The 24,328-nt window shown below is 36.8% G+C and overlaps 4 protein-coding genes and 1 pseudogene across 7 annotated transcripts; 2 read left to right on the forward strand and 3 right to left on the reverse strand.

Moving 5' to 3' along the window:
* Positions 1–1,694: 1,694 nt before the first annotated feature.
* On the forward strand, positions 1,695–9,688 carry LOC147939562 (aspartyl protease AED1 pseudogene; annotated as a pseudogene). Its single transcript, XR_015563280.1, has 2 exons — positions 1,695–1,910; positions 8,242–9,688. The product of XR_015563280.1 is annotated as an aspartyl protease AED1 pseudogene (transcript).
* A 1,176-nt stretch (positions 9,689–10,864) lies between these two features.
* LOC104709081 (F-box/kelch-repeat protein SKIP6) lies at positions 10,865–12,217 on the forward strand. Its single transcript, XM_010425748.2, is given in 2 exon segments — positions 10,865–11,361; positions 11,364–12,217. Coding segments are annotated over 2 exon segments (1,218 nt in total). The 5' UTR covers positions 10,865–10,949; the 3' UTR covers positions 12,170–12,217.
* A 119-nt stretch (positions 12,218–12,336) lies between these two features.
* On the reverse strand, positions 12,337–14,229 carry LOC147939563 (uncharacterized). The gene is made up of 3 exons (XM_087460632.1): positions 14,174–14,229; positions 13,903–13,956; positions 12,337–13,372 (listed from the first exon to the last, which is right to left on the reverse strand). Exons 1-3 carry the CDS (start codon positions 14,192–14,194, stop codon positions 13,085–13,087), a joined length of 363 nt encoding a protein of 120 aa, XP_087316758.1. The 5' UTR covers positions 14,195–14,229; the 3' UTR covers positions 12,337–13,084.
* A 3,078-nt stretch (positions 14,230–17,307) lies between these two features.
* On the reverse strand, positions 17,308–20,408 carry LOC104705368 (putative receptor-like protein kinase At1g80640). Of its 3 annotated transcripts, none has more exons than XM_010421353.3 (10): positions 19,940–20,408; positions 19,388–19,549; positions 18,937–19,166; positions 18,710–18,842; positions 18,562–18,625; positions 18,363–18,459; positions 18,183–18,282; positions 17,948–18,066; positions 17,766–17,855; positions 17,308–17,658 (listed from the first exon to the last, which is right to left on the reverse strand). In XM_010421353.3, the coding sequence occupies exons 1-10, from the start codon at positions 20,073–20,075 to the stop codon at positions 17,506–17,508; spliced, it is 1,284 nt and encodes a 427-aa protein (XP_010419655.2). In that variant the 5' UTR covers positions 20,076–20,408; the 3' UTR covers positions 17,308–17,505. The 3 variants fall into 3 exon arrangements, with proteins under 3 accessions (XP_010419655.2, XP_010419656.2, XP_087316760.1); XM_010421354.3 differs by lacking the exon at positions 19,940–20,408 and adding an exon at positions 19,647–19,937; XM_087460634.1 differs by lacking the exon at positions 19,940–20,408 and adding an exon at positions 19,823–19,927.
* A 2,470-nt stretch (positions 20,409–22,878) lies between these two features.
* Positions 22,879–24,181, reverse strand: LOC147939564 (uncharacterized). Its single transcript, XM_087463016.1, has 4 exons — positions 24,128–24,181; positions 23,491–23,990; positions 23,324–23,380; positions 22,879–23,206 (listed from the first exon to the last, which is right to left on the reverse strand). The coding sequence occupies exons 1-4, from the start codon at positions 24,179–24,181 to the stop codon at positions 22,879–22,881; spliced, it is 939 nt and encodes a 312-aa protein (XP_087319142.1).
* Positions 24,182–24,328: the final 147 nt, after the last annotated feature.

Below are 24,328 nucleotides of genomic sequence, written 5' to 3' on the forward strand. Positions count from 1 at the left end.
ACCACCTAACCGGTCAATATTAAACCGATTCTTAAAAGTGATCCATGGAAGAAGTAGATTTGATGGTTTTTAAGGTTCCACCAAGTTCCATTGGAACGAAAGGTATAAGAGAATGCAAGACGTCTGTTCTGGCTGCACGCACAAAAGCGCCACTGCTGCTACCTACACATATTCACATCACAACTCTTGAACTCTCTATCTCATCAAACCCACCTCTCTACTTTGCAAAAAAAAAAACAAACTAAATCTTTTTCAAATTTTGCAAAAACGTACCTGGTAAAGATGTTTTATGTCCATTGTGTCTTTAATCGCATGATCTATGACGCATGGTAACTTTGTTCTATCAGTGAGATAAGGCATTGCCTGAGGAGAAGAAGATAAAGAGCACAATTCAAGATTTTTGACAATGTTCCAAGTCTTGAAAGAGTCGAGACTATAAATGTATGTACTCAAGTGATGATGGATTGGCATTCACCGGGAGCTAGTTTCTCCACAGGCTTTTTCCCAAGTAAAAGCTCTAACAACACTCTCTTTTCTGTCAATTTGCCTATACTCGACAGATTACTAATTTAGGGTTTACCGTCTAGAAGATATTCTGGTGCAACATAGCCAACTGTCCCTGAAAGTTTATAATCTTGTTCTTTGGACCATCAACAACAGCAAGACCAAAATCTGAAATATACATTTTCATACAAAATCTAGAGATTGATGAAACAGAAATATGAACAGACAGCACAAAGGAATATGAGACCAAAGCGTTACAACTTCTAAACATTGATTTTCTTACCTTAGCATTGAAACTACTATCCAATAATATGTTGGAGGATTTCAAGTCCCTATGAATAATCGCTCAATGACAATATATCTCATCCACCGTCTACGAATTTCGATATAATATAATCAAATTCATAATGAATTATAATACAATACTCCCTTTTAATTATACAAAGATTCATATGTGGAACCAACGACATAGATTAAATATTATTTTGTTAATGAACGACCTACATGATATATTAGTCAAATAGATAGGAGTTTTAGTTAGTAAAGTATCGATTAGATTTTTGGTTAATTACCAACCAGTAATATATATATATATATATACTAATACTAGTATATGTTTTAGGAGACATAGTAGTAAGTCAATAATGTAAATGGTGATATTTGGACGAATATTTGAGTTTCCAAAACCCAAAGAATTAGGGATTGGTCATTTTCTAAGTTTCTAGAAATTAGGAGGGTACAGATTCCAGCTTTGGCCCACTTCTGCCACAATTAAGATTCTTTTATTAGAATCTTTATCTTTTGTTCCCACTTGTACTCATTATATTTTTGTTTTGGTCCACACATCCAATTAATTGAGGTTTCTTGTGGACTTATTATCTCAATCATACTCCGATGTTTTTCGGTCACAAATTAATGTACAATCACTTTATTTACTTTTCTTCCCTTTTACAAAAAAAAAAAATACTAACCTATTTACTTTTTTAACAGATAAATTCTATAATGGCTCGGTTTTGTTTTTCCAAGTTAAGAAAGTAAATAGAGTTTTTTTCGAACATACTGAATATAGTTAAGAAAGTAAATAGATTGGAGTTTTTTTATCACCACCTATAATTGTTTTTACGTGTAACTATCGTTGAAAGTAAATAGATTGGTGTTATAAAAGAACTAACCAATTTCATGTTATAATTATAACCAAAAAACAAAAAAAGACTCATGTAATTGCAGTGCTCTAGAGGGGGTAAAATGAGCATAGTCAGAATTTGTTGAATATCATAATAATCCTTTGTGTATGTCTCAACTGTGGTTCTACGCTAAAAAAGAGTGGAAAGGTTTGCTCTCACACAATTCAGGTCAGCTCTCTTCTTCATCACCGTCATCATCATCTTGCCTTCTTTCTTCACAAGGTGAGATTATCTTAGCCCAATTTATCTCAATCTCTAATGATTCATTCTAAGTATATGATATAGATGAATACAACATATACATCTTCTATATTTTAGTAAAAAAGTTTTTAGGTCAACTAGAACTTTAATTAGTTTTTAGTCAACTAAATTCGTCTTCAGCTAATTAGTATTTTATCTAAATGCTACACTCAGAAGGAACCGCTCTTTAACCCTTCTCCGTCTTCTACCTTCCACAATGTATCGTGTTTCATCGCTCCGGTTATGTTAAACCGAGTTTTTTTTGTTCAAGTTTCAAATGAAATTTCGAATTTCACCCATACGTCTACTAGGTCCCAAGAACAGAATAACATCAATATCTAGTTGAATGTTTGCTTATACAGCTGACTTGGGGAGACTTGGAGTCTGATGAGAGAAAAACAAAACATACAAAAAATAACAGAATAACATCTAACATCTAGTTGAAATTTATTACAACCCCTCAATATATTACGCTTAACTTGTAGCCTATAGACAAAATAACACGCTAATAATAATATGAGAGGAATTGTACAACACCTTTGGTTCGCTGGACTTGGGAGACTTGGAGTCAGTCTCAAGAGACGACATTTCAAACACAAATGGGATGGAGTTTTTTTTCTTGTGATAGGTATGTGATGCTTTAACAGCAGCCACTAGACACTCATCTTCAGCAAAGATAATGGCTATAAAAAGGACCAACTAATTTCATGTAATTCAGTAACAATTAATTTTATTGTTGAGAGAGAGAGAGAGAGGGAGAGAGAGAGTGTGTGTGTGAAATGAGCATAATGAAGAACTTCTTAAGTATGATAATTATCCTTTGTGTAAGTCTCAATTGGTGTTTAACTGAAGGAGCTGAAAAAAGAGAGAGTGGACAGGTTGATTCCTACACCATTCAAGTCAGCTCTCTATTTCCTTCATCATCATCTTGTGTTCTTTCTTCAAAAGGTGATTATCTTAGCCAATATACTCTCTAATGATTCATTAATTATGTTATAGAAGTCTTTTTCCCCCTCTGTATATATGTAAGTTTTGGGTCTCTTATGTTAATTTTTTTTTAACATGATATTTTTTGTTGTACAGGATCTAATACCAAGTCGTCTCTTCGCGTGGTGCATATGCACGACGCTTGCTCGCATCTTAGGAGCAACAAAGATGCGAGAAGGAGAATTGACCATGAGGAAATCCTCAGACGAGATCAAGCACGGGTGGAGTCCATCCACTCCAAACTGTCGAAGAATAACACAGATGGAGTCTGTAGAGAACAGAGCACAAAACGACACTGTTTTGTTAAATATGTCAACAGGCTCACATTGTGTCAAGCCCACTAAGCTCAAGGCCTGCAAACAAGATGAAATGAAGAAGCCCAAGACCCTGCAACGGTCACCTGCAACAAACAAGAAAGCGTTAGCAGAGGAAGAAGGACATAGTACGACAGTGACATTGCAAAACCGATTCAAGGTGTTGGGACCAGTTGATGAAGATGATGCCACGTAATATCTCACAGCTGGCTAATCAACGAACACTCTAGAATCTAGGTTTAATCTCATGTAACTATATAAGAGAACTCTTGCAATGTAATACATTCTAAGGATTGAATAACAAAGAAACAATCTTTCAACACTCTCTTTTTCTTTCATGGTATCAGAGCCATGGATAGCTCCATGGAACTCTTCTCTTCTCCTTCGTTACACATCTCTAACTATGTCACAATCAAACTCACAGAAGAAAACTACATCATATGGAAATCCCAGTTTGAGTCTTTCCTCCGCAGCCAAGCTCTACTTGGGTTCGTAAACGGCGCCACCAAGCCACCACAAGAAACGATTCCTGTCAGAAACAAGAATGATAACAAGACGGAAGAGGTTTCAAACCCTGACTTCGAAAACTGGTCTCGAGTTGATCAAGTGGTTCAAGCGTGGTTGCTTGGTTCGATGAGTGAGAATGTAATGAGGCTGGTAGTCGGATCTACAACTTCTTATGAGGTATGGACCACTCTTATCTCTCACTTTAACCGCACGTCGTCCTCTAGGCTGTTTGAGTTGCAAAGACGCCTTCAAAATAGTGAGAAGTTAGATAAAAGCATGTCTGAGTATCTTAGAGGAATTAAAGATATATGTGACCAACTTGCTTCTATCGGTGATCCTGTGAGTGAAAAGATGAAGATATTTGCAGCTTTAAGAGGTTTAGGTCGAGAGTATGAGCCTATTATAACTGTCATTGAAGACTCCATGGACAGAGTTCGTGAACCTACTTATGAAACTGTTGTCTCTCGCTTAACTGGGTATGAGGACCGTATGCAACGATACTCTGTTTCAACCGAAGTGTCTCCACATTTAGCCTTCAACACCATGGGAAACTCTGGCTCTCAATACAGAGGAAGAGGTAACAGAGGCAGAGGTCGAGGAAACTTTTCTACCAGAGGTCGTGGGTTTCACCAACAGTTCACTACAGCTCGACCATCTAGCTCTTCTGCTACATCAACTGAGAAACCAAACTGTCAAATATGTGGAAAACGAGGACACAATGCATTTGAGTGTTGGTATCGGTTCGATGAAGAGTATCAGCAACCCACTCAACCTGTCATCAATGCTGCTGCGTTCTCTGCTCTCCACATCACTGATGTTACTGAGGACAACAGCTGGTATCCAGACTCCGCTGCAACAGCACATATCACAAGCTCGACTCAATGCCTGCAAAAAGCTCAACCTTATCATGGAACTGATATGGTAATGGCAAGTGATGGGAACTTTCTGCCCATAACACATGTTGGTTCTGCAAACCTCCCTTCGACATCAGGTAATCTCCCACTCAAAGATGTGCTTGTTTGTCCTGAAATAGCTAAATCATTGTTGTCTGTTTCAAAGTTAACTAAAGATTATCCATGTAAAGTCTCGTTTGATGGTGATGATGTTGTTATAAAGGACAAAGCAACACGCAAAGTTCTGACAAAGGGAAGGGAAACTAACGGTTTGTATAAACTGGATGACCCAAAGTATAAGATGTTTTACTCTACAAGACAAGTCAAGACTAGTGATGAAGTTTGGCACCAAAGGTTAGGGCATCCACATCAGCAGATCCTCCAGCTTCTATCTACAAATAAGGCAATTCAAATCAATAAAAGTACCAAGAAGGTGTGTGAATCATGTCAGCTTGGGAAGAGTTCAAAATTGCCATTTATTTCTTCTACTTTTATTGCTTCAAGACCCCTAGAGAGAGTACATTGTGATCTCTGGGGTCCTTCTCTTGTTTCTTCTGTTCAAGGATTCAGATTTTATGTTGTGTTCATTGATAATTTCTCAAGATATTGTTGGCTTTACCCACTAAAAAGAAAATCTGATTTCTACTCAATCTTCATCAAGTATCAGTCTTTTGTTGAAAATCTTTTACAAACAAAGATAAGAACTTTTCAATCAGATGGAGGTGGGGAATTTACAAGTCAGAAGTTTCTTAATCAGTTGGAGATATCTGGTATTCAGCATTTTGTCTCTTGTCCACATACTCCACAGCAAAATGGCATAGCAGAGAGGAAGCATAGGCAGTTGACAGAGATGGCTCTGACTTTACTCTTTCAAAGCGCTATTCCACAGAGTTTCTGGGTTGAAGCCTTCTTTACATCAAACTTCCTGAGCAATCTCTTGCCTACAAGCACCCTTGCAGGTAATGTAAGCCCTTATGAAGCTTTGTTCTCAAAACAACCTGACTATTTGGCCTTAAGAACCTTCGGTTGTGCCTGCTTCCCAATGTTGAGACCATATACTCAAAATAAATTTGATCCTCGATCACTCAAATGTGTTTTTCTTGGATACACTGAGAGGTATAAAGGCTATAGATGCTTCTATCCTCCAACTGGGCGCGTATACATCAATCGTCATGTCATCTTTGATGAGGCAAGCTTCCCGTTTTCAAATGTATACAGTTATCTCCACAAAACATCACCCACACCTCTTTATGGAGCCTGGCTCAGACAGCTTTCAAATGTCACCACATCTTGTGCTCCAGTTGCAGACTCTACAGAAGCCACTGCAATATCAACAGACCAAGTTTCTATTCCAACGATGTCAGCACCAAACACAACAATCAACAACACTGTTTCTACAGAAGACACGTCACCTACAACTGTGACTGATCTTGAACATGATATTGGTGATATGAGTTCTGGGTGTACGACAAGCTCAGATCTTGATCCTATAGGCAACAACTCACATTCACCAGTCTCAAATGTACAAAGTTCAGTTACAAATGATAACCTCTGTGAAACTGAAACAGTCCAAGCATCTACTGAAGAAATTTCAACACATTCAATGATAACTCGATCAAAAGCTGGCATTGTCAAACCAAACCCTCGCTATGCTCTACTTACTCACAAGGTATCCTATCCAAAGCCTGCAACAGTTACTGCTGCTCTTAAAGATCCAAACTGGACAGCAGCTATGACTGAAGAGATAAGTAACTGCAAAGAAGCGAATACATTCTCCTTAGTTCCTCAAACACCTGATATGCATGTTTTAGGTTCAAAATGGGTTTTTCGGGTCAAACTCAACGCTGATGGATCTCTAAACAAGTTTAAAGCAAGACTCGTAGCCCAAGGATTCACACAGGAAGAAGGCATCGATTATCTCGAAACCTATAGTCCGGTAGTTCGAACCGCGACTGTAAGGGCTGTTCTTCACTTTGCAACAGTCATGAACTGGGAAGTTAAACAAATGGATGTTCAAAACGCATTTCTCCATGGTGATCTCAATGAAGTTGTCTACATGAAGCAACCTGCTGGTTTTGTTGCCAAGGATCATCCAAATCATGTTTGTCTTCTTCACAAATCCCTTTACGGCCTCAAACAAGCTCCAAGAGCCTGGTTTGACAAATTCAGCAATTTTTTGCTTGAATTCGGCTTCACTTGCAGTCTAAGAGACCCCTCTCTGTTTGTCTGCTTCAAAGGAACATACATTATTATGTTGCTATTATACGTTGATGACATGGCAATTACGGGAAACTCATCTGCACTACTCTTCACTCTCCTTGATGAGCTAAACAAGCAATTTAAAATGAAAGATCTCGGCAGACTTCATTATTTTCTCGGTATTCAGATTCTGTATCATGACAAAGGCATGTTCTTGTCACAACAAAAGTATGCTGAGTATCTTCTAGCCGCTACTTCGATGTCTACATGTGCTCCTGTTGCAACACCTCTTCCACAACAACTGAACAAAGTACCAAAACAGAATGTTCTGTTCGAGAATCCTAAGTATTTCAGAAGCTTGGCTGGTAGACTGCAGTACCTGACGTTAACAAGACTAGACCTGCAATTTTCTGTCAACTATGTATGTCAGAAAATGCATGAACCTACAGTCTCCGATTTTAACCTTCTGAAACGAATCCTAAGGTACATAAAAGGCACAACTACGATGGGAGTCTCCTTTGCTCGTCACACTGATTCTAAACTTCGAGTGTATAGTGACAGTGATTACTCAGGGTGTCCATCCACTAGCAGGTCCACCGGTGGTTTCTGCACTTTTCTTGGTCGCAATATGATTTCTTGGTCATCAAAGAAGCAGCAAACTGTGTCCAAAACCTCCACTGAAGCTGAATACCGAGCCATGTCTGAAGCAACATCTGAAATCACGTGGATCGTGAATCTTCTTCACGACTTAGGCATTCAGCTACCTGCAACACCAGAGCTCAATTGTGATAATCTCTCAGCTGTTTATCTCACAGCCAATCCAAGCTTTCATGCTCGAACTAAGCACTTCGCCACACACTATCACTATGTGCGTGAGCAGGTCGCCTTTGGTAATCTGATTGTCAATCATATTCCGGCACACTTCCAACTAGCTGACATATTCACCAAATCTCTTCCACAACGACCATTTGAGTATTACAGAGCCAAACTTGGTGTAACCGTTCCCCCCACACCAAGTTTGCGGGGGAGTGTAGAGAACAGAGCACAAAACGACACTGTTTTGTTAAATATGTCAACAGGCTCACATTGTGTCAAGCCCACTAAGCTCAAGGCCTGCAAACAAGATGAAACGAAGAAGCCCAAGACCCTGCAACGGTCACCTGCAACAGACAAGAAAGCGTTAGCAGAGGAAGAAGGACATAGTACGACAGTGACATTGCAAAACCGATTCAAGGTGTTGGGACCAGTTGATGAAGATGATGCCACGTAATATCTCACAGCTGGCTAATCAACGAACACTCTAGAATCTAGGTTTAATCTCATGTAACTATATAAGAGAACTCTTGCAATGTAATACATTCTAAGGATTGAATAACAAAGAAACAATCTTTCAACACTCTCTTTTTCTTTCAGAGTCAGCATGACCAAGTCGACCGAGCTACCGGCTAAAGACGGAACCACAATCGGTTCAGGCGACTACATCATAACAATAGGAATCGGGACACCGAAGCACGATGTATCGCTGATCTTCGACACGGGAAGCGATTTGACGTGGACTCAATGCCAGCCATGTCTTGAAAGCTGCTATTCGCAACAGGAACCAATTTTTAACCCTTCTACATCTTCTTCTTACCAAAACGTCTCGTGCTCATCTCCAATGTGTGGAAACAACCCAAGTTGTAATTCGGATACCAATTGCAGATACGGAATCCGTTACGGAGATGGATCGTTTACTATCGGAGTCCTCGCCAAGGAGAAATTTACCCTAACGAACTCTGATGTCTTGGATAATATTTACTTTGGCTGCGGTAAAACCAACACAGGAACTTTCAACGGTGCTGCTGGGATTCTCGGCCTTGGCCGTGGCAAACGCTCACTTCCGACGCAGACAGCGACGACCTACAACAACATCTTCTCCTACTGCCTCCCTTCTTCCGCAAGTAACACTGGCCATCTTACCTTTGGATCCGCTGGAGTCTCTGGATCCGCTAAATTCACCCCTTTTACTTCCTTCCCAATCCCATCCCTTTATAGCATTACTATTGTTGGTATCAGTGTAGGCGACAAGAAGCTGGAGATTACCCCAACCACATTCTCGACGTACGGTGCTATAATAGACTCCGGAACCGTGATCACTCGCCTCCCTACCAAGGTCTACGCGGAACTGAGAAGCGTGTTTAAGGAAAAGATGTCGAGTTACAAGGCTACGTCGGGACGCGATATTTTTGACACGTGTTACGATTTCACTGGCTTGGACACAATTACAATCCCCAAGATTGCATTCTCCTTTGCCGGCGGCACTGTCGTAGATCTTGCTGGAATAGGGATTTTGTATCCGTTGACGCGGTCTCAGGTTTGTTTGGCGTTTGCAGGGGATAATGAGCACATTCCCGCCATCTTTGGAAACGTCCAGCAAAAGACGATTGAAATTGTTTACGACGTGGCTGGTGGACGAGTCGGCTTTGCTCCCAATGGTTGTAGCTAATCAAACAAAACAGAACAAAAGAGAGTGTTACGTAATGTAAGGTTTAGCACATCAATTAGCCTTATCACTATGAAGAGTGAATGAATTGATTATTAACAGAACACAATACAAGATATATATACAGAGGAGGAGACTAATCACGGAGATTGAGATTGATATGCAATCTCCTAATTACATGATTGACATACGAACATAAGTGTGATTGATTGTGTTTCCTTATTCCTCTATATAAGGTATGAGAAAATTAGAATATCACTACAAAATATAGAATATGTGTCACTTTACTATATGAAATCACGTTTGATATTTACTAGTTGAATGTATTACAGAATTTCGAGAAAGGTAAACAAAGAAATTCACTGCATTTATCAGTCATCTTATATATATATATATATATATATAACATGTTCTCCGGCAAGAAACGTCAATATCTTCAACAGTCACCGAGCATGCAGCTGGAATCAAATTGGACACAAAAGCAAATTACCGTCAAAATCAAACACCATCTCCTCTAAACCTAAAATACCCGTATGTTGGTCTGTGTGGCACGATTAAGCTAATAGTACATCTTCCAGAGAGATCAGAGTGTGGGGCAAATATTGTGGATCACGAGAGCAAATAATACATACGTTGTTTCAAGCAGGAGAATAATGAAAAGAATGGATATAGATATGTGATCACCTCCCGATCGAAGAACTGAAAATAAATCAACTCAAAAGAATCGTGGCATCACGTTAGATTTCACTTGCACCAAGCAGCTAATTAGAAACTCATACAACCCAAGAAAAAGGTACAATAAGTCAATAACCAAAAGAAAAAGGTACTGTATTAATTAAAGAAAGGGTTTTGTAGAAGTCTCTTTCTCAATAAGAGGTTTTGGGGTTAGGAAGTTTCTATTTTAATTTTGAAAAAAAAAAATAGAAATTTATTAATTTTGTTATTTAATTTTATAAAAAAATGAGGGCATAAGTGGTTTTTTATTATTATTATAAACACACCAATAAGCTGCTTAGATAGGAGGAGGAAAGGGAAAGTACAAACATTGTTCTTAAAACATACTATGAAAGACAAGCTTTAATTAGAGCACGACTTGAAATGAAACAATAAAGATGACAAGATAATAAACAAAGGGGACCAGAAGTGGTAAAGATAAAGAGTTCCCCCGGGAAAGAGAAATAGGATTAGCCTTTCATCGATTCCCACACAAAAAGTAAAGCCACTCGTGGTGATGGATGACCGACCAATGATGCCGCATGGTCAGCCACCTTGATAAACCATAACGAACAGCGAGGGGTAAAACACTCTTATTGGGCTTGAAATGAGCATGGAGATTATTGGGCCAGAGAAAGCCCTCGTTGCATAATTGATGGGCTAGGACCATTCCATGTCAATCCTCTGAAAACACTCCTAAATATATTTTTACTTTTTAGAATGCTCTTTTTTCTTTTTTACCTTTTTTTGTTTTTTCCCTTTTTTTTTTTCTTTTTGCCCTTTTAACCACTCGACAATGTAAAAATAAATAAATAACTAAAGACACAACCGATCTATAAATAAAAAAAGAAAGGGGTTGTGTTGTGTCTCGATCCCTTTTCACAGAAGCCCTAGCAGACAGAAGAGAGAGAGAGAGAGAGAGAGAATGGATCGATCAGGTAATCAATCGAAATCAGAATCAATGGAGGGAAGATGTGCGATTAGCAGATGTAGTCAATTGGAATTGAAAACGAGGAAGAATGAAACGACGACGGAGGAGTGTGGGTTCTGGTCGTTGCCAGATGATCTGATTGTAGACTGCCTGGCTAAGTTGTCGAAATTGGACCTGGTGGCCTTAGCGATGGCCTCCAAGAGGTACCGGCGTGCCCCAAAGTCCCATGACCTCAGGTTCTTGAGGTATCGGAGGGGTTGCGTGCACCCATATGTGTACGTATATATGCACATGTATCCAGATCCAAGCCCACGGTGGTTCGTCATCCACCCCGTGCAACGTCGGCTGAAACGGCTCAATATGGACTACTACTTGGATCCGGCCCCGGTTGAAGGATCCTGTTTCGTGGGACGGATTGGGGGATCTATGTAATCGGTGGGCTCATCAACGGCAAACCCACATCGGAAGTCATGTTTTTTGATTCTACCGATCACACAGTGTGCCGCATTACGCCCATGAAGATGGCTTGAAGCGGAGCATCGGCAAGCTGCTTGATGGGCGAGTCCAAGATATACGTGTTTGGAGGGTGCTCGGACTCTGCTGATTCCTCAAATTGGGCAGAGGTGTATGATCTCGCAACCAGTACTTGGGAGTTCTTGTCGGTCTCTGCGCCCAAGATGCCCCTCAAAATCCAACAAAGTGTGGTGCTGGACGACAAGAAGCATGTTTACGCGGTGGGTGAGGATGGTCAAATCTTTAATTTCTCAGTAACTGAATGTAAGTTTGAGGCAGCAGAGGACGGAAGAAGCGAGTCTGACGTAGCAAATAAAAACGATTGGCTTATGACTGATGAAGCATTGTTCTGCCGTGGTATCGGCGGGAGAATACTTTGGCGTCTTCCATTTAACTTGGATTGGAATGAAGTCAAGGGTTTGGAAGAGCTGCAGCAGCAACATATCATCAAACTCTGCATCTGCAATCATGAGAGGATGGCCATCTTCTGGGAAGCCCGGCCTCAAGGTCCTGATCAGAAGATTTTGGAGCTTTGGTACGCCGAGATTTCCTTTCAGCCACGCATGGATGGCGGGGTATGGGATCTTTGGGGGAACATTGAGTGGTCCGGTGCTGTCCTCTCCTCCGACATATTAGACTCATCATCATCATCATCATCTCGCCCCCTTAACTTGTTGTATGCTGTTTCTCTTCTTGTCTGAATATATTCCTTGTTATCTCTTTTTGTGATTTATATATAATTTGGCAAATCTCTTCGAATTGAATATTACAACAAGAGCCATGGAATAATACACATATGTTGATCACTGATGGAACATTAATTCTAAGTTGATAACTTAAAACAACAACATGAGAGCACCTTATGAAATGAGAATACAAAAACGCTCATTCGTGCGTCCTTTGATAAATCAAGATATAACAACCCGCACAATTTTTTTACATGCATGATTTGAATGTAATCAAGATAAACACTCATGCTTCCTCACAGATACACGATGAGTATTTTTTTTTTTTTTTTTGGTAGAAAGATACACGATGAGTATTTGAAACACACACAACCCGCCACCTAAACAGAGACATGTTGGCAACTTGCAGCAACTGTTCAAATAGATTGTAGAACATGGCAGCTAATTTCTGAAAAATTCTCTTTGCCATAGTCTGCAACTCCTTTGCAAAACCTCCCCGTAATTGGTTTTTCTTCATCTCCTTCGACTCAAACTCAAAACCCTCTGCTTGAAAGAGACAGTGGCTGGATTGAATTCACTGCCAAAATCTGAGACATGAGAAACTTTATCAGACGTTGTAGAATGTGAAATGGTGTCGCCTCTGCCAGCAGCTTCACCGCCAGATGAGAAGCTCTTGATGCAACAACCTGCAACTTATGTGCGTAAAGTCTTCGAAACCTGCAACAACATGTAACTTTGCCAAACACCACAATTGTGGCCGCCCTTGCGTCGCCATCGGTGCCACAGAGACAAGAAAGCTTTTCGAAATTTTAAAGCTCTGAAACGTCATTTATGTATCTTCTGTGATTGACTCCTCCAAAACACACAACAATGCAAACGCTTTTTGAATCAATATTCGTCGTCATGTAATGACACAAAAGACTGTCTATGTCAACGTTCCCACAGATCTCCATCACTGTCTTCTTGACAAAGGAAACCTGCCTGCCACTGCACCGCTCTTCCCTTATGCAGAGAACTCACAATCATCCTTTCAATGTCGAATCCTGATTGTGAAGCATCTGAAACAACTTGTAACTTATGTGATAAATCCCCTTTCGACGGTCTGAAACTAAATGTAGAAACTGAATGTGTTGCCATTGTAGTAAGAGACCATCCCTTTGCAGAGCACATCAAAGTGATTGAGCGACTGGTGTTGGCCTTCTCATTGCTCACACCAAACTGATTTATCCGACAACAACGATTAAATAAAGTCACTTCCAACAACAACAAGACTGAAGGAACTAATACACCAAAGATTGGTTGGCTGCAGCTGGTAATGACAACTACTTTACTTTGTCTCCTCGTCTCAGAGAATGGGAGTGCTCAACAACCAAACATCCAAAACTAAAAGCTATCTTAGCAGGTGCCTTTAGCAAATGACGCCAGGTTTTGGTTCCCCTTTTCACTAGATCTAAATATCTGCACACTTGCTATATATTTCTAACAGCAACCACGGAAAACCAAGTCGGGTTTAGTCCAGTCATTTCTAATTAGGAAACAGGCTATCAAAGTTTGAGACTTTATGCAAATAGATGATCACAGTAAAACCAGAGATTAGGCAAAAACTAAAGAGAATGGACTGAATCTAAACAAGAAACCAAACCAAACTGAAAAGAAACAACTGGCACTCAAACAAAGTTTCTCGTCAATAAAACTCTCTACACAGACTTGCTAGTTCAAGGGGAGATCTCAAAGCAAAGGATGATTACCTGTAAGGCCCTTGTCACATTAGGAATAGCTGCTTCGTTCAAAGTTCGATCAGCCTAGAGAATCAAGCAAAAAATACCAACAATGATCAGACTCAATTTGAGGCCACAAATAATGAAATCTCAGCCACAAAGTAATGCTCATTTCTAAGACGTGACATAACCATGAATCAATCGCAACTATAGCCTATTGTAACTAATACCAATGTGTAATTAAACAGAGGGAATGCGGATGGTAATCATACCAAAGAGACAGAGAGAGAGAGAGATGCACCTGAAAAAACATGGTGAGCATGTCTGAAAGAGAGACAGGCACAGAGACAGTCTCTTTCAGTTAATTTTGAACATTGTACATTGTAACACAATTCTACTCTTCATTAGTAGATGTTTAAACTGGTGTTATCTACTGATTAAGTTCGTTGCAACTTCTCTGAAGTTTAGACTCAAATTAAAACACTCAATTCCAAATTTGAAGTTTGAAAGATCAAAATACAAAAGACCGAATCTAGACTCAAACTCAATTCAATAATGGTTTTTCTTTTTGCCTAAATTTCAAATTTGATGTATTTAATTGCATTTTATCTAACTTGAGTAGTCTAATTTTTATTATTCAACTAATAATGACTAACTGTTGAATGAGTTATTTGAACATCCAAAGTCAAAATCATGTACAAAAAGTCAACTAAAAATATAGCAAATATTATGTTTTAAACATAAATTCACATAAACACATTATTGAATTGGGGTATATGCCAATAAAAAAATAATTATGGAATTTTGATCACATGTATATTATTTTTGTTTGTTTACACATTATTTGTTTGTATAAACTCATGTATTTTTTTTGGTATAATAAACTCATGTACAATATTGAATTTTACAAGCCTGAATAACATAGTACAATTAGCTTTATGTGATATCGATCCCAAGAGAGTCTTTGTTGTCTCATCCCATAATCTTTGGATCATACCCACATGTTTTTATTGTACAACTGAGATCTTTGATACACACTAGTAATTTTTTGTTTTTGAACAAACGATACACACTAGTAATAATAAACAGTTTCATGTAATAATTACGCTTAACTTATAGCCAGTTAGATGGTTTCCTTCAAAATTACTCTGTCCACTATCTTTTGATGATGGGATTATAAAGTATGAAACGCATTTTGGATGGATGCATAATTACTTTATTTTAGTATATGTATATATAGTAACTTTCACATCTATATTCATCTTGTATTTTTGCTTCTTTTTTCATAAATTATGCGTTTGATTTTTTTTTTCACAAATTCTAACGTCTTTTTAAAACCCTTTTTCTTTTATGTTAAGAAATACTTTAATTTTTTTTCTTAGATCATACTATATGACTATCATATTAATTAGTTCATAAAGTTATAACAATAAGCACATTTAATAATTTTGTGACATGTTTTAAGGAAAGACTATTGTCTATGGTTCTCTATATATGTGACAGAATCATAACGGCATACATGCCAAGTTTCAGCAATATACAGATTGATTATTTGCATGCGTTTGTGCTATGATGATAAGCCTAATTAAACCACTACAAAAAAACAGATATATTGTATCACTTAAATAGTATCACAAAACTAAGTGATCTTTAATAATTGATATAAAAATTATAATTTTACATTAGTTATAATAATCGATATTATTATTGATTAATTTCATTATAATTGATGCAAGTATAAATCATTTACATCACTTTCAGAATACTGACACAAAGTATTTAATTTTACTTCACTTAATAATTGATGTATTTATTAATTTATATTAACATCACTTAGAAAAATGATCCAAAATTTACATCATTTTAAAAATGATGCTAGTAAAATTATATGTCAAATTAATATATTAATTGAACTAAAATAAATTAAAAAAATAAAAATATGTTACTTTTTAATCGGCTAAAACTAAAATTCAAATTGACAACACACAAAAGAAAAAAAAGAAAAAACAGAGTAACCTATATCCCACATCGACTGTATCAAAAAAAAGTTCTCAATATTGCTCCTATATATTCTCTCACTGAGTCGTACATCTTTACTGGGATAACAACTATTTGTGTGGGTCCCATCATAAATACAGTTCAAATAATATAGGTAAATTATGAAATGAATATATAAATAAATATGATTGAAATATAAAAAATTAAATATTATATTAAAGAAAAATTATTTTCATATAATTTATTATAATATTGATTTCAACATCAGTTTTCTGAAATGATATAAATATTTAACATTAGTTTTGATAAATGATGCAAATATTTTATATCAATTTAGTAAAAATGATGTAAGACTTGCAACATTTTTTAGAAGTGATGTAAATGAACATTAATTCTAATAACTGAAACAAATATTTATTTCAATTGATGCAAATAATTTGCATCAACAAAATGTAAATCATTTACTTAAGTGATACAAAATATTTTAGCATCATTTAAACATGATGCAAATATAAAATATAAATGATGTAAAACCATCTTTTTTTTGTAGCGAACCTCTCAAAAGCAGTTAGTTATAAACGGCTCATTGGCCAAAGATAAAAATAAGAGTTTAATGGTTTTATGATGTAAATTGCTTTTGGGTTTTTAACTTGGCAAAAATTCCCCATTGTCCAAATCAAAATAAAAGTTTGATTGTGATGTAAACTGCTTTGAGAGGTTTAATTAGGCTTAGGCAAAATATTCGCTAATACACTTTCACAAAAGCTAATACCTCACGTAGCTTGGATTGTCTACTAATCTATATTTAACCCACTAAACGAGTCCAGAAGAGTTATTCAGTTTATTTATTCCGACTAGTACACAAGTAGGGTAAGCTAGTTAAAGTAACTTTTTTTAGTTTAGTAAAATATTCAAGTTTTAGGTAAAAATCGTAGTGTTGTCCCAACCTATTTAAAATCTTCCAAACATGGCCTTAAGTTGTCTGTTCATGAAATAGAATTGTGTATATACGCACCATAACTGATGATGAGAGAATTACTAACAAACCACAGGAAACAACAGGTTTCTTCTATCACCTTTAAAAACAACATTTAATGTTTGTTAGATTATAAAACAAATAACACAATCTAGACTCGAACTCAATTTCAAACCAAAACTCAATAATGGCCGTTTGGATTTTTTGTTTTTCGTGTCTTTTTTTATGTGGTCGGTTCTCAATCTCAACTATAGATCATCTTGTTGATTAATTATTAGTAGAATGAAGAGAGTTCAAACGAAGGATATATCAACAGTTCCTACAGTTAATGCATAAATACTCTTAATTATTTGCGTTTCAAAATCGAGTTTGTAACCACTGTTGTTCAATAATTTACTAATTGAGTAGACATACCACGGGATAGACAAATACAGAAGAAAACTGAAAGTAAATAGTTCTCATTTGTCGGAAAAAAAATAAATCGCTTCCATTTACATGACGGGAAAATAGTTCATCAATAGTGCAAGTAAGAATTTCAAAAGGATACAAAGATGAAAAAACTCGTTATTGTAATGTTCCGGTTAGAACTTCTAACCCAATATACACATCAAACCACCTATCGGTCAATATTAAACCGATTCTTAAAACCCCCGGTTTTCTTAACAGTGATCCATGGAAGAAGTAGATTTGATGGTTTTTAAGGTTCCACCAAGTTCCATTGGAACCAAAGGTATAAGAGAATGCAAGACGTCTGTAATCAATGGCCTGTAACTCGGTTCTGGCTGCACGCACAAAAGGGCCACTGCTGCTACCTACACATATTCACAGCACAACTCTTGAACTCTCTATCTCATCAAACCCACCTCTCTACTTTGCAAAAAAACAAACTAAATCCTTCTCAAATTTTGCAAAAACGTACCTGGTAAAGATGTTTTAAGTCCATTGTGTCTTTAATCGCAGGATCTATGACGCCTGGTAACTTGGTTCTATCAGTCAGATAAGGCATTGCCTGACAAGAAGATAAAAGCACAATTCAAGATTTGACAATGAAGTCTTCGGAGTTTTAGAATAACATAGTTTGAGACTATAAATGTAATGTACCCAAGTGATGATGGATTGGCATTCACCGGGAGCTAATTTCTCCACAGGCTTTTTCCCAAGTAAAAGCTCTAACAACACTACTCCAAAAGCATACACGTCGCTCTTTTCTGTCAATTGGCCTATTCACCATACAAAAAAAGAATGGTAATGAGGAGGATTAAATGCTTATCATAAGAACAGAACAAGTTTCTTTAAGGATGTTCAAGACTCGACAAATTAGTATTTCAGGGTTTACCGTCTAGAAGATACTCTGGTGCAACATAGCCAACTGTCCCTGAAAGTTTATGGATCTTGTTCTTTGGACCATCAACAACAGCAAGACCAAAATCTGAAATCTACATTCCATAGAAAGCTAGAGCTTGATGAAAGGAATATGAGAGTGAAGCATTACGACTTTAAACATTGTTCTGCTTACCTTAGCATTGAAATTACTATCCAATAATATGTTGGAGGATTTCAAGTCCCTGTGAATAATCGCTGGATGACAATGTTCATGCAAATATTCTAATCCCCTGATTTAGAAAATAATACAAACAAGAACCATAGCAGTTGCTTTAGTCATCCAGATTGCGAAATGTTTGCAAGTTTAAACACGAGAGAGATGTCATGCTCACCTTGATATATCAAGAGCAATCTTCATTCTCATAGGCCATGTGATCGTCGAACCATGAGAAGCTCCTGAGAACTTGAAAAAAAAAGTTTCAATATTTTTATATACTCACAACTTCAACAAGAATAACAAATGTTCATCAGCTTCTGTACCGTGCAAGTGAGATTCAAGCGAAACGTTTGGCATCAGCTCATAGACGATGAAGCGTGCAGTATCATTAGTGCTATAACCTAAGAGCGATATTATATTCGGGTGCTTGAGCTTACTCAATATCTGAACCTCACTCTGCAAATAAAACATTCTCAGGAAGATGAACATTTTGGTTATCTAACTAACTAACTTCATTGCAAAAATGCATATGGGAAGAAAAGTATTGCACCTTATATTCCTTAGCTGCTTCTTCATTGGCACAGTCTAGCTTCTTAACCGCAGCTTGAGTGTTGTTCTCTAATGTAGCCAAATATACACACCCAAACCCACCTTGACCCAAAATGTTACTCTCCTTAAAACCACTAGTTCCCTTTTCTATCATATCGTAATCAATCAGCGACACCATTCCCTGCTTTGTAGTTTTCTTATCTAGTGTTTTTGAGGATGTGAATCCACAGCCTTCAAAACAAAAATTGGCACATTAAAGACCATGCTCAGACAAATGTAGGTAAGATAAGTTTCATAGTTCCATTGAGGTAAGAACACAGACACAGAATTAACAAAACGGCTTCAAAGTTTAAAAGTCTTAGCTATCAAAGATTCATCATGGATTTCAAGATTATGGTCATAAACCAACAAGAACATAAACAAAAAGAAATGTAACTAAGAAGAGAATTTACCTGAGCCCTTAAGGTTCCTTCTCCTATGGCAAACCCAATAAAGCAGAGAGCAAACTAAGATTATACCAACTAAGGAAAAAGCAGCTGCAAGTAAAATAACGAGTCTCATGTTGTTGTTACTATCTTGTTTATGCAATCCCTTCTCTCCCTTATGATAATAACCTGATCAACCAAACCAAAAAAAAGCCTTCAGATTCAAGAAAATTTGGAAACTTTGCAGACCAAAAAAAAAAAACAAATTGAAGTGAAAAGTTCGAACTTTATGGCAAGAGATAAGCGTTACAATGGAGGACATGAAAAATGTGAGAGAGTACGGAGAAAAAATTCTTGTGACCCAGAAGAAAAAACTCCACAAAAGCTAAAACCTTTACAAAGAAAGTTCGAATTTTTTCTACTTTAACGAACAAACAAAATAGCATAATCATTAAAAACAACCACAATCTGTTTCTTTCTTTTCTTCTTCTAAATTTTTCGAATTTTCATCCGGAATTAAAATGTGGAAGTAACCCAAAAATTGTAGAGGAAAAAAAGAAGAAAAGAAACTTAATTTACCAGGAGATAAGCTAGGAGTGAAAGCAGAAGGTTGAGGAGGAAGAGACTTTTGTGAAGTGAGGGACACAACACATGTGGATTGATGAAGAACATAACCTTGTAGTAAAACAAGAGCTGTAATAACTAATTGCCTCATTTCTTTCTTTCCAAAGGATAAAACAAAAAAAAAAAGTCACTTTCAAGAACCCACAGATTTTGAATTGGAGTTCTTTTAGAGAGGAGACATTATTTTGAAGAAGAGAGAAAAAAAATTGAGTAATTCAAGAAAAGACCAAGAATGTGTTTGAAAGTTTGAGAGAGAGAAAGAGAGAGAGATTTGAGAAAATATTCACTTTCCTATTTAACCATAGTTGAAGAGAGAGAGCTCTGAGCAAGAAAATGGTAAAAAGAAAGAGACAAAGAGGATTCAGACGAAACTCTTGAGGTGGAGCAGTTAGTTACCATAAAGAAATATTAATATCGTCCGGATAGAGAAAATATTTTTCGGGTGATTAAGGCAAAAATATATATCATAACTAATGTATGTGTAGACAAAATATATACATGCCATGAATAGAGATGTATACATAATCAATCAAATATATTGTGTGAGGTTAAAATATGTTTTGTTAATTATGCAAATTAGTCCAAACATGTATCAATTTTTCATTCAATAAAAGACTCTTAAAATACTTCCTTTTTTGGGTAAAGTTGGGTGAAATAGATTTTGATATTAGTAAGTAGTAACATATAAATTACTTAATGATAATCTTAATCCAAACTAATTTAGAGTCTAGATATGAACCTTGTGAAAAAAAACAATTAAAAAAGGAGTCGACACTCTTTATATTTACCATTCGAATTTTAAAACTGTCAATATTTGAAATTCATTCATCAATTCACACGACATTCGTGCAAAACCATTTACAATTTGATGATAAAATGGTCTATACGATAAATCAAAATTTTAATCTTATGGCTTTTTTTTTTAAATGAAAGTAGGATATTAAAGTCTAAGAAAAAGTGTTATACTTTAGACTTGACTTTTCAAGTACTTTATCAAAAAAAAAAACAAAAAAAGGTAAAACAAAAGTAAATAAAAGCTTTTGTAATAGAATCTAAACAAAATTCTACCAAAAAAAAAAATAGAATCTAAACAAAAAGCTGGAAAAAAACTGGTTTATATGTTTCTTCACACTTTTCAGACAAGCGATGGGTAGAAGAACCAACAGATTACTGTTGCAACCCATGAACCATCCATGTGGAGACCACTGAACTTAACTTACTAATAAGATCCCTCTAACTATGGAGGTTAAGATTATATAAATTGGTGTTGATGTAGATTTTAAATTACTTAGTCTGTTAAATTTACAAAGCGTGTAAGCAATACACTCTCTCGTATATTTAATTTTTTATTTATTATGTGATGTAGACTATTCCTATACTTCAAAAAGCTTTTAAGTGTTCGGTGTTTTTTGGGAGCGTATGTTTTCCCCACATTCACTCTACAGTAGATTTTGTCAAACACTCAAATAGACTTTATTTTTTATTTCAAACGAAAATATTATCACGTTTAAACTGAGATCCAACATGACGAATACGTTTGCCTTTTACTCCGATTAAAATAGCAATTTGTAGTTTATTATATAAACAGCATTGCGAACTCGCTTTCTCTTTATCAATCCAATTAGCGAATAATAATTTCTTGTCATGCATGAATACTTCAGATTGGACACCCGACCTACCTTATCCATATTCGATTTTCTTACTTAAAAATATTTCAGTTAGTTGTTGTTGTTATGTAAATAATTCAAATGTTAGGAAACTACTCTATCACAAGTTAGGTGACCAATGGGTTTGTCTCGAGACATTAAAATATAGTATTTCTTTCCAAAATCCCATTAAGGCCACTCTATTAACCTTTTTAATTATGCGTCTTCATTTGTCCTTAATCATATACCAGAAATCGATAAATATTTTTTCCTCTTCATATTTTTTTTTGTATGCTTCTATTTCCTTGACCCACAAGTTAGTGTACCATTTTATTATTACTCTCTCATCTGGATAGAACAGCTTGAATCGTGTTCAGTGTAATAATTTCAACGAAAAATAAACAGGCGATTAATGTGATTACATTAGGTTATGAAACGCATCTGCTGCACGATTTATTGATTGGTTAGTACTTTTGGTTTTGTTACTCTGTTCTTTTTCATCTCTCTGTTTTCTTACTCTTGTGTTCTGTTTTTCTCTGTTTTTTTATCGATGATTTTTGGGGTGAGCACAAGAGAGATTCTCAGGTCATGAAGAAATATTTTTGGTTTTTGGGTGTTTAGCAAAGGGCTTAAATTTGGTATTATATATGGAGACAGTGAAGAGAATTATGCGGTAAAACCCCAATCTACTTAAAACCCTGATCATGCATGAACCATATAATGATATAAAGATGAAAACATGAATTTTTCACTCCTCAGTATGAATAGAATGTGTTTTCTTACTAGAACTGAAACCTGATCATGAACCATGATTATGATAAATGCAGCATTCGACTTCGACACTTCCCCAACTCTTTCTCTGACCTAGTAGAACCTCATGTATGCAAAATGTATAACTTTTACAAGACGCAAGGCATAAGATGCTGCGCTACTGCAGCTCAGATTCAAGCAAGGCGAAACTGACCCCTAGCTAAATGCTGTTGAAACCCGAAGATTGTCACCAATATATATATATATATATATATATATATATCATCTTCTAGTCTGTTTGTAGGGTGCAAAACAGTATCCATACACCACAGCTAGATATTGTTGGCGGAAAAAAGAAAAGCATTTTATATCGGGTTTGAGACCAAAAAGGAAAAATAGAAGTAGCTGTCTTAACTCAAATCCAAATGAGTAGCCACAAGCAAACAGCAAAAAAACACAAAACACAGAAAAACAAAAAAAAACAAAATCAATGATAATTCATTGGATAGGTTGAGGTGGGAACATGTAAGGGACCTTGATCGTGTGGTGGTCTGAGAAGTCTGCATCGCTATCATCTCTGCGGAGGCTGAAACCTCCCAACTCCAACACCTGGTTCGACTCGTGGACATCGAGGTAATAGATGTAGTTTCCCTTGAGTTCAGGGACGGAGTTAGCATGGAGACAGAAAGGCTCAGACTTTGAAAGACAAATGCAGATATCTCCAATGTTTTCAGTGTAAGTAGCTTTTCCTTCCTTGCCTATCCTGAACACCCTAAAACCTTTGGTTTCCCAATCCACCTTAGTTACCATGCTATAAGCACATGACCTTAGCAATGGTCATATTGTAACACTGTTATTAATATTGTATGATAATACTACTTGAAACTAAAACAAACAAAAGTCTATGGAGTGATGACTCTTAGGTCATGTCTACCATATTTACCTGTACCAAATAACAAGGAAGGTTTCGCCGTCTGATGACTCTACCAAGTGTGGAGTCCTGTAGCACGAAAACAAATGCTCTTTTTCTGTCTTTGTCAACCTGGGAAGGTTTTGAAAATGCAACTTTTGCAGCTTGGATCCCAGGATGCCATGTGGTCGCATCCAGACGCGGGCAATGAGAACATCTGATCTCTCTGGGAAAACATGACATGGGAAGTGAAGAAACTGGGGTCTTTGATTCTGATGTTGGTCCATTTGGAGCCCTTACACAGGCTGAGTTGAGGTCCCAAGAATTTGACAGCCACAACACAGTCGTCTTCCTCGGGAGAAGAAGAGGACATGGCCACTTCGGTGACAATCTGAGTCTGACAATGAGGTAGAGTCACAATAGGAGGCAGTGAAATGGGATTAGGGTTTGAGACTGATGCAAATGGGTTCAGATCGTTGTGGAGACACACCACACCCTTCTTTAGGGTAGCGACCCATCCTTGGGATGCTCCGATTGTTGTTTTTGTCTCTAGCAACTCACTAGGGATCTTCTTGTCAGTAGTTATTAATTCTGCGGTGGAAATATCGAGAAATCTTATGTCATCTCCAAATGGATTTTTGCCGAAGACCAAATAGGGTGCAAGAAGGTCTATGGAAGATGAAAGCAAACGAAAGCTAATCTGCCCAAACACAAAGAGAGAAGAAAGATCGATCTCACAACACAACCAAAAGTGAATAAAATATATATACCAAAACATTTAAGAGATCAACAAAAAGAACAAAGAAGTTGTCTCTCTCTCTCTCTTTTTATACTTACCTGAGAATCTTTCTGAGGAGAGAGCTTGGGGAGTCTGGAGAGAAACGGAGACATTTTGTTTATCCGCTGATGATCCTGATTCGCTTCAGTAAACTGAGTTTTTATTGTCAAACAAAGCGTGCTCACCAAGGACGGTAATATTAGAGAACGGTTTTAAAATATTTTGATAGATTTCAAAACTTTGGTGGATTATTTCAAAGA

This window comes from Camelina sativa, chromosome 8, assembly GCF_030686135.1.
Source record: "Camelina sativa cultivar CO46 ecotype springtype chromosome 8, ASM3068613v1".
Lineage (NCBI taxonomy): Eukaryota > Viridiplantae > Streptophyta > Magnoliopsida > Brassicales > Brassicaceae > Camelina > Camelina sativa.

Excerpts from the sequence above, each read along its gene's own strand:
- LOC104705368 (XM_010421353.3), bottom strand. The coding sequence starts at position 20,075 with ATGAGGCAATTAGTTATTACAGCTCTTGTTTTACTACAAGGTTATGTT. Across the intron at positions 19,550-19,939 it reads CACTCCTAGCTTATCTCCTG|GTTATTATCATAAGGGAGAG; the intron begins GTAAATTAAGTT and ends TTGGTTGATCAG. Across the intron at positions 18,626-18,709 it reads GCTTGAATCTCACTTGCACG|GAGCTTCTCATGGTTCGACG; the intron begins GTACAGAAGCTG and ends TCAAGTTCTCAG.
- LOC147939563 (XM_087460632.1), bottom strand. The coding sequence starts at position 14,194 with ATGCTCACCATGTTTTTTCAG. Across the intron at positions 13,957-14,173 it reads TGCTCACCATGTTTTTTCAG|GCTGATCGAACTTTGAACGA; the intron begins GTGCATCTCTCT and ends TTGATTCTCTAG. Across the intron at positions 13,373-13,902 it reads ATGTGACAAGGGCCTTACAG|TTTGGTGTGAGCAATGAGAA; the intron begins GTAATCATCCTT and ends CGGATAAATCAG.
- LOC147939564 (XM_087463016.1), bottom strand. The coding sequence starts at position 24,181 with ATGTCTCCGTTTCTCTCCAGACTCCCCAAGCTCTCTCCTCAGAAAGAT. Across the intron at positions 23,991-24,127 it reads CTCCTCAGAAAGATTCTCAG|ATTAGCTTTCGTTTGCTTTC; the intron begins GTAAGTATAAAA and ends GTGTTTGGGCAG. Across the intron at positions 23,381-23,490 it reads CAGATGTTCTCATTGCCCGC|GACTCCACACTTGGTAGAGT; the intron begins GTCTGGATGCGA and ends TTCGTGCTACAG.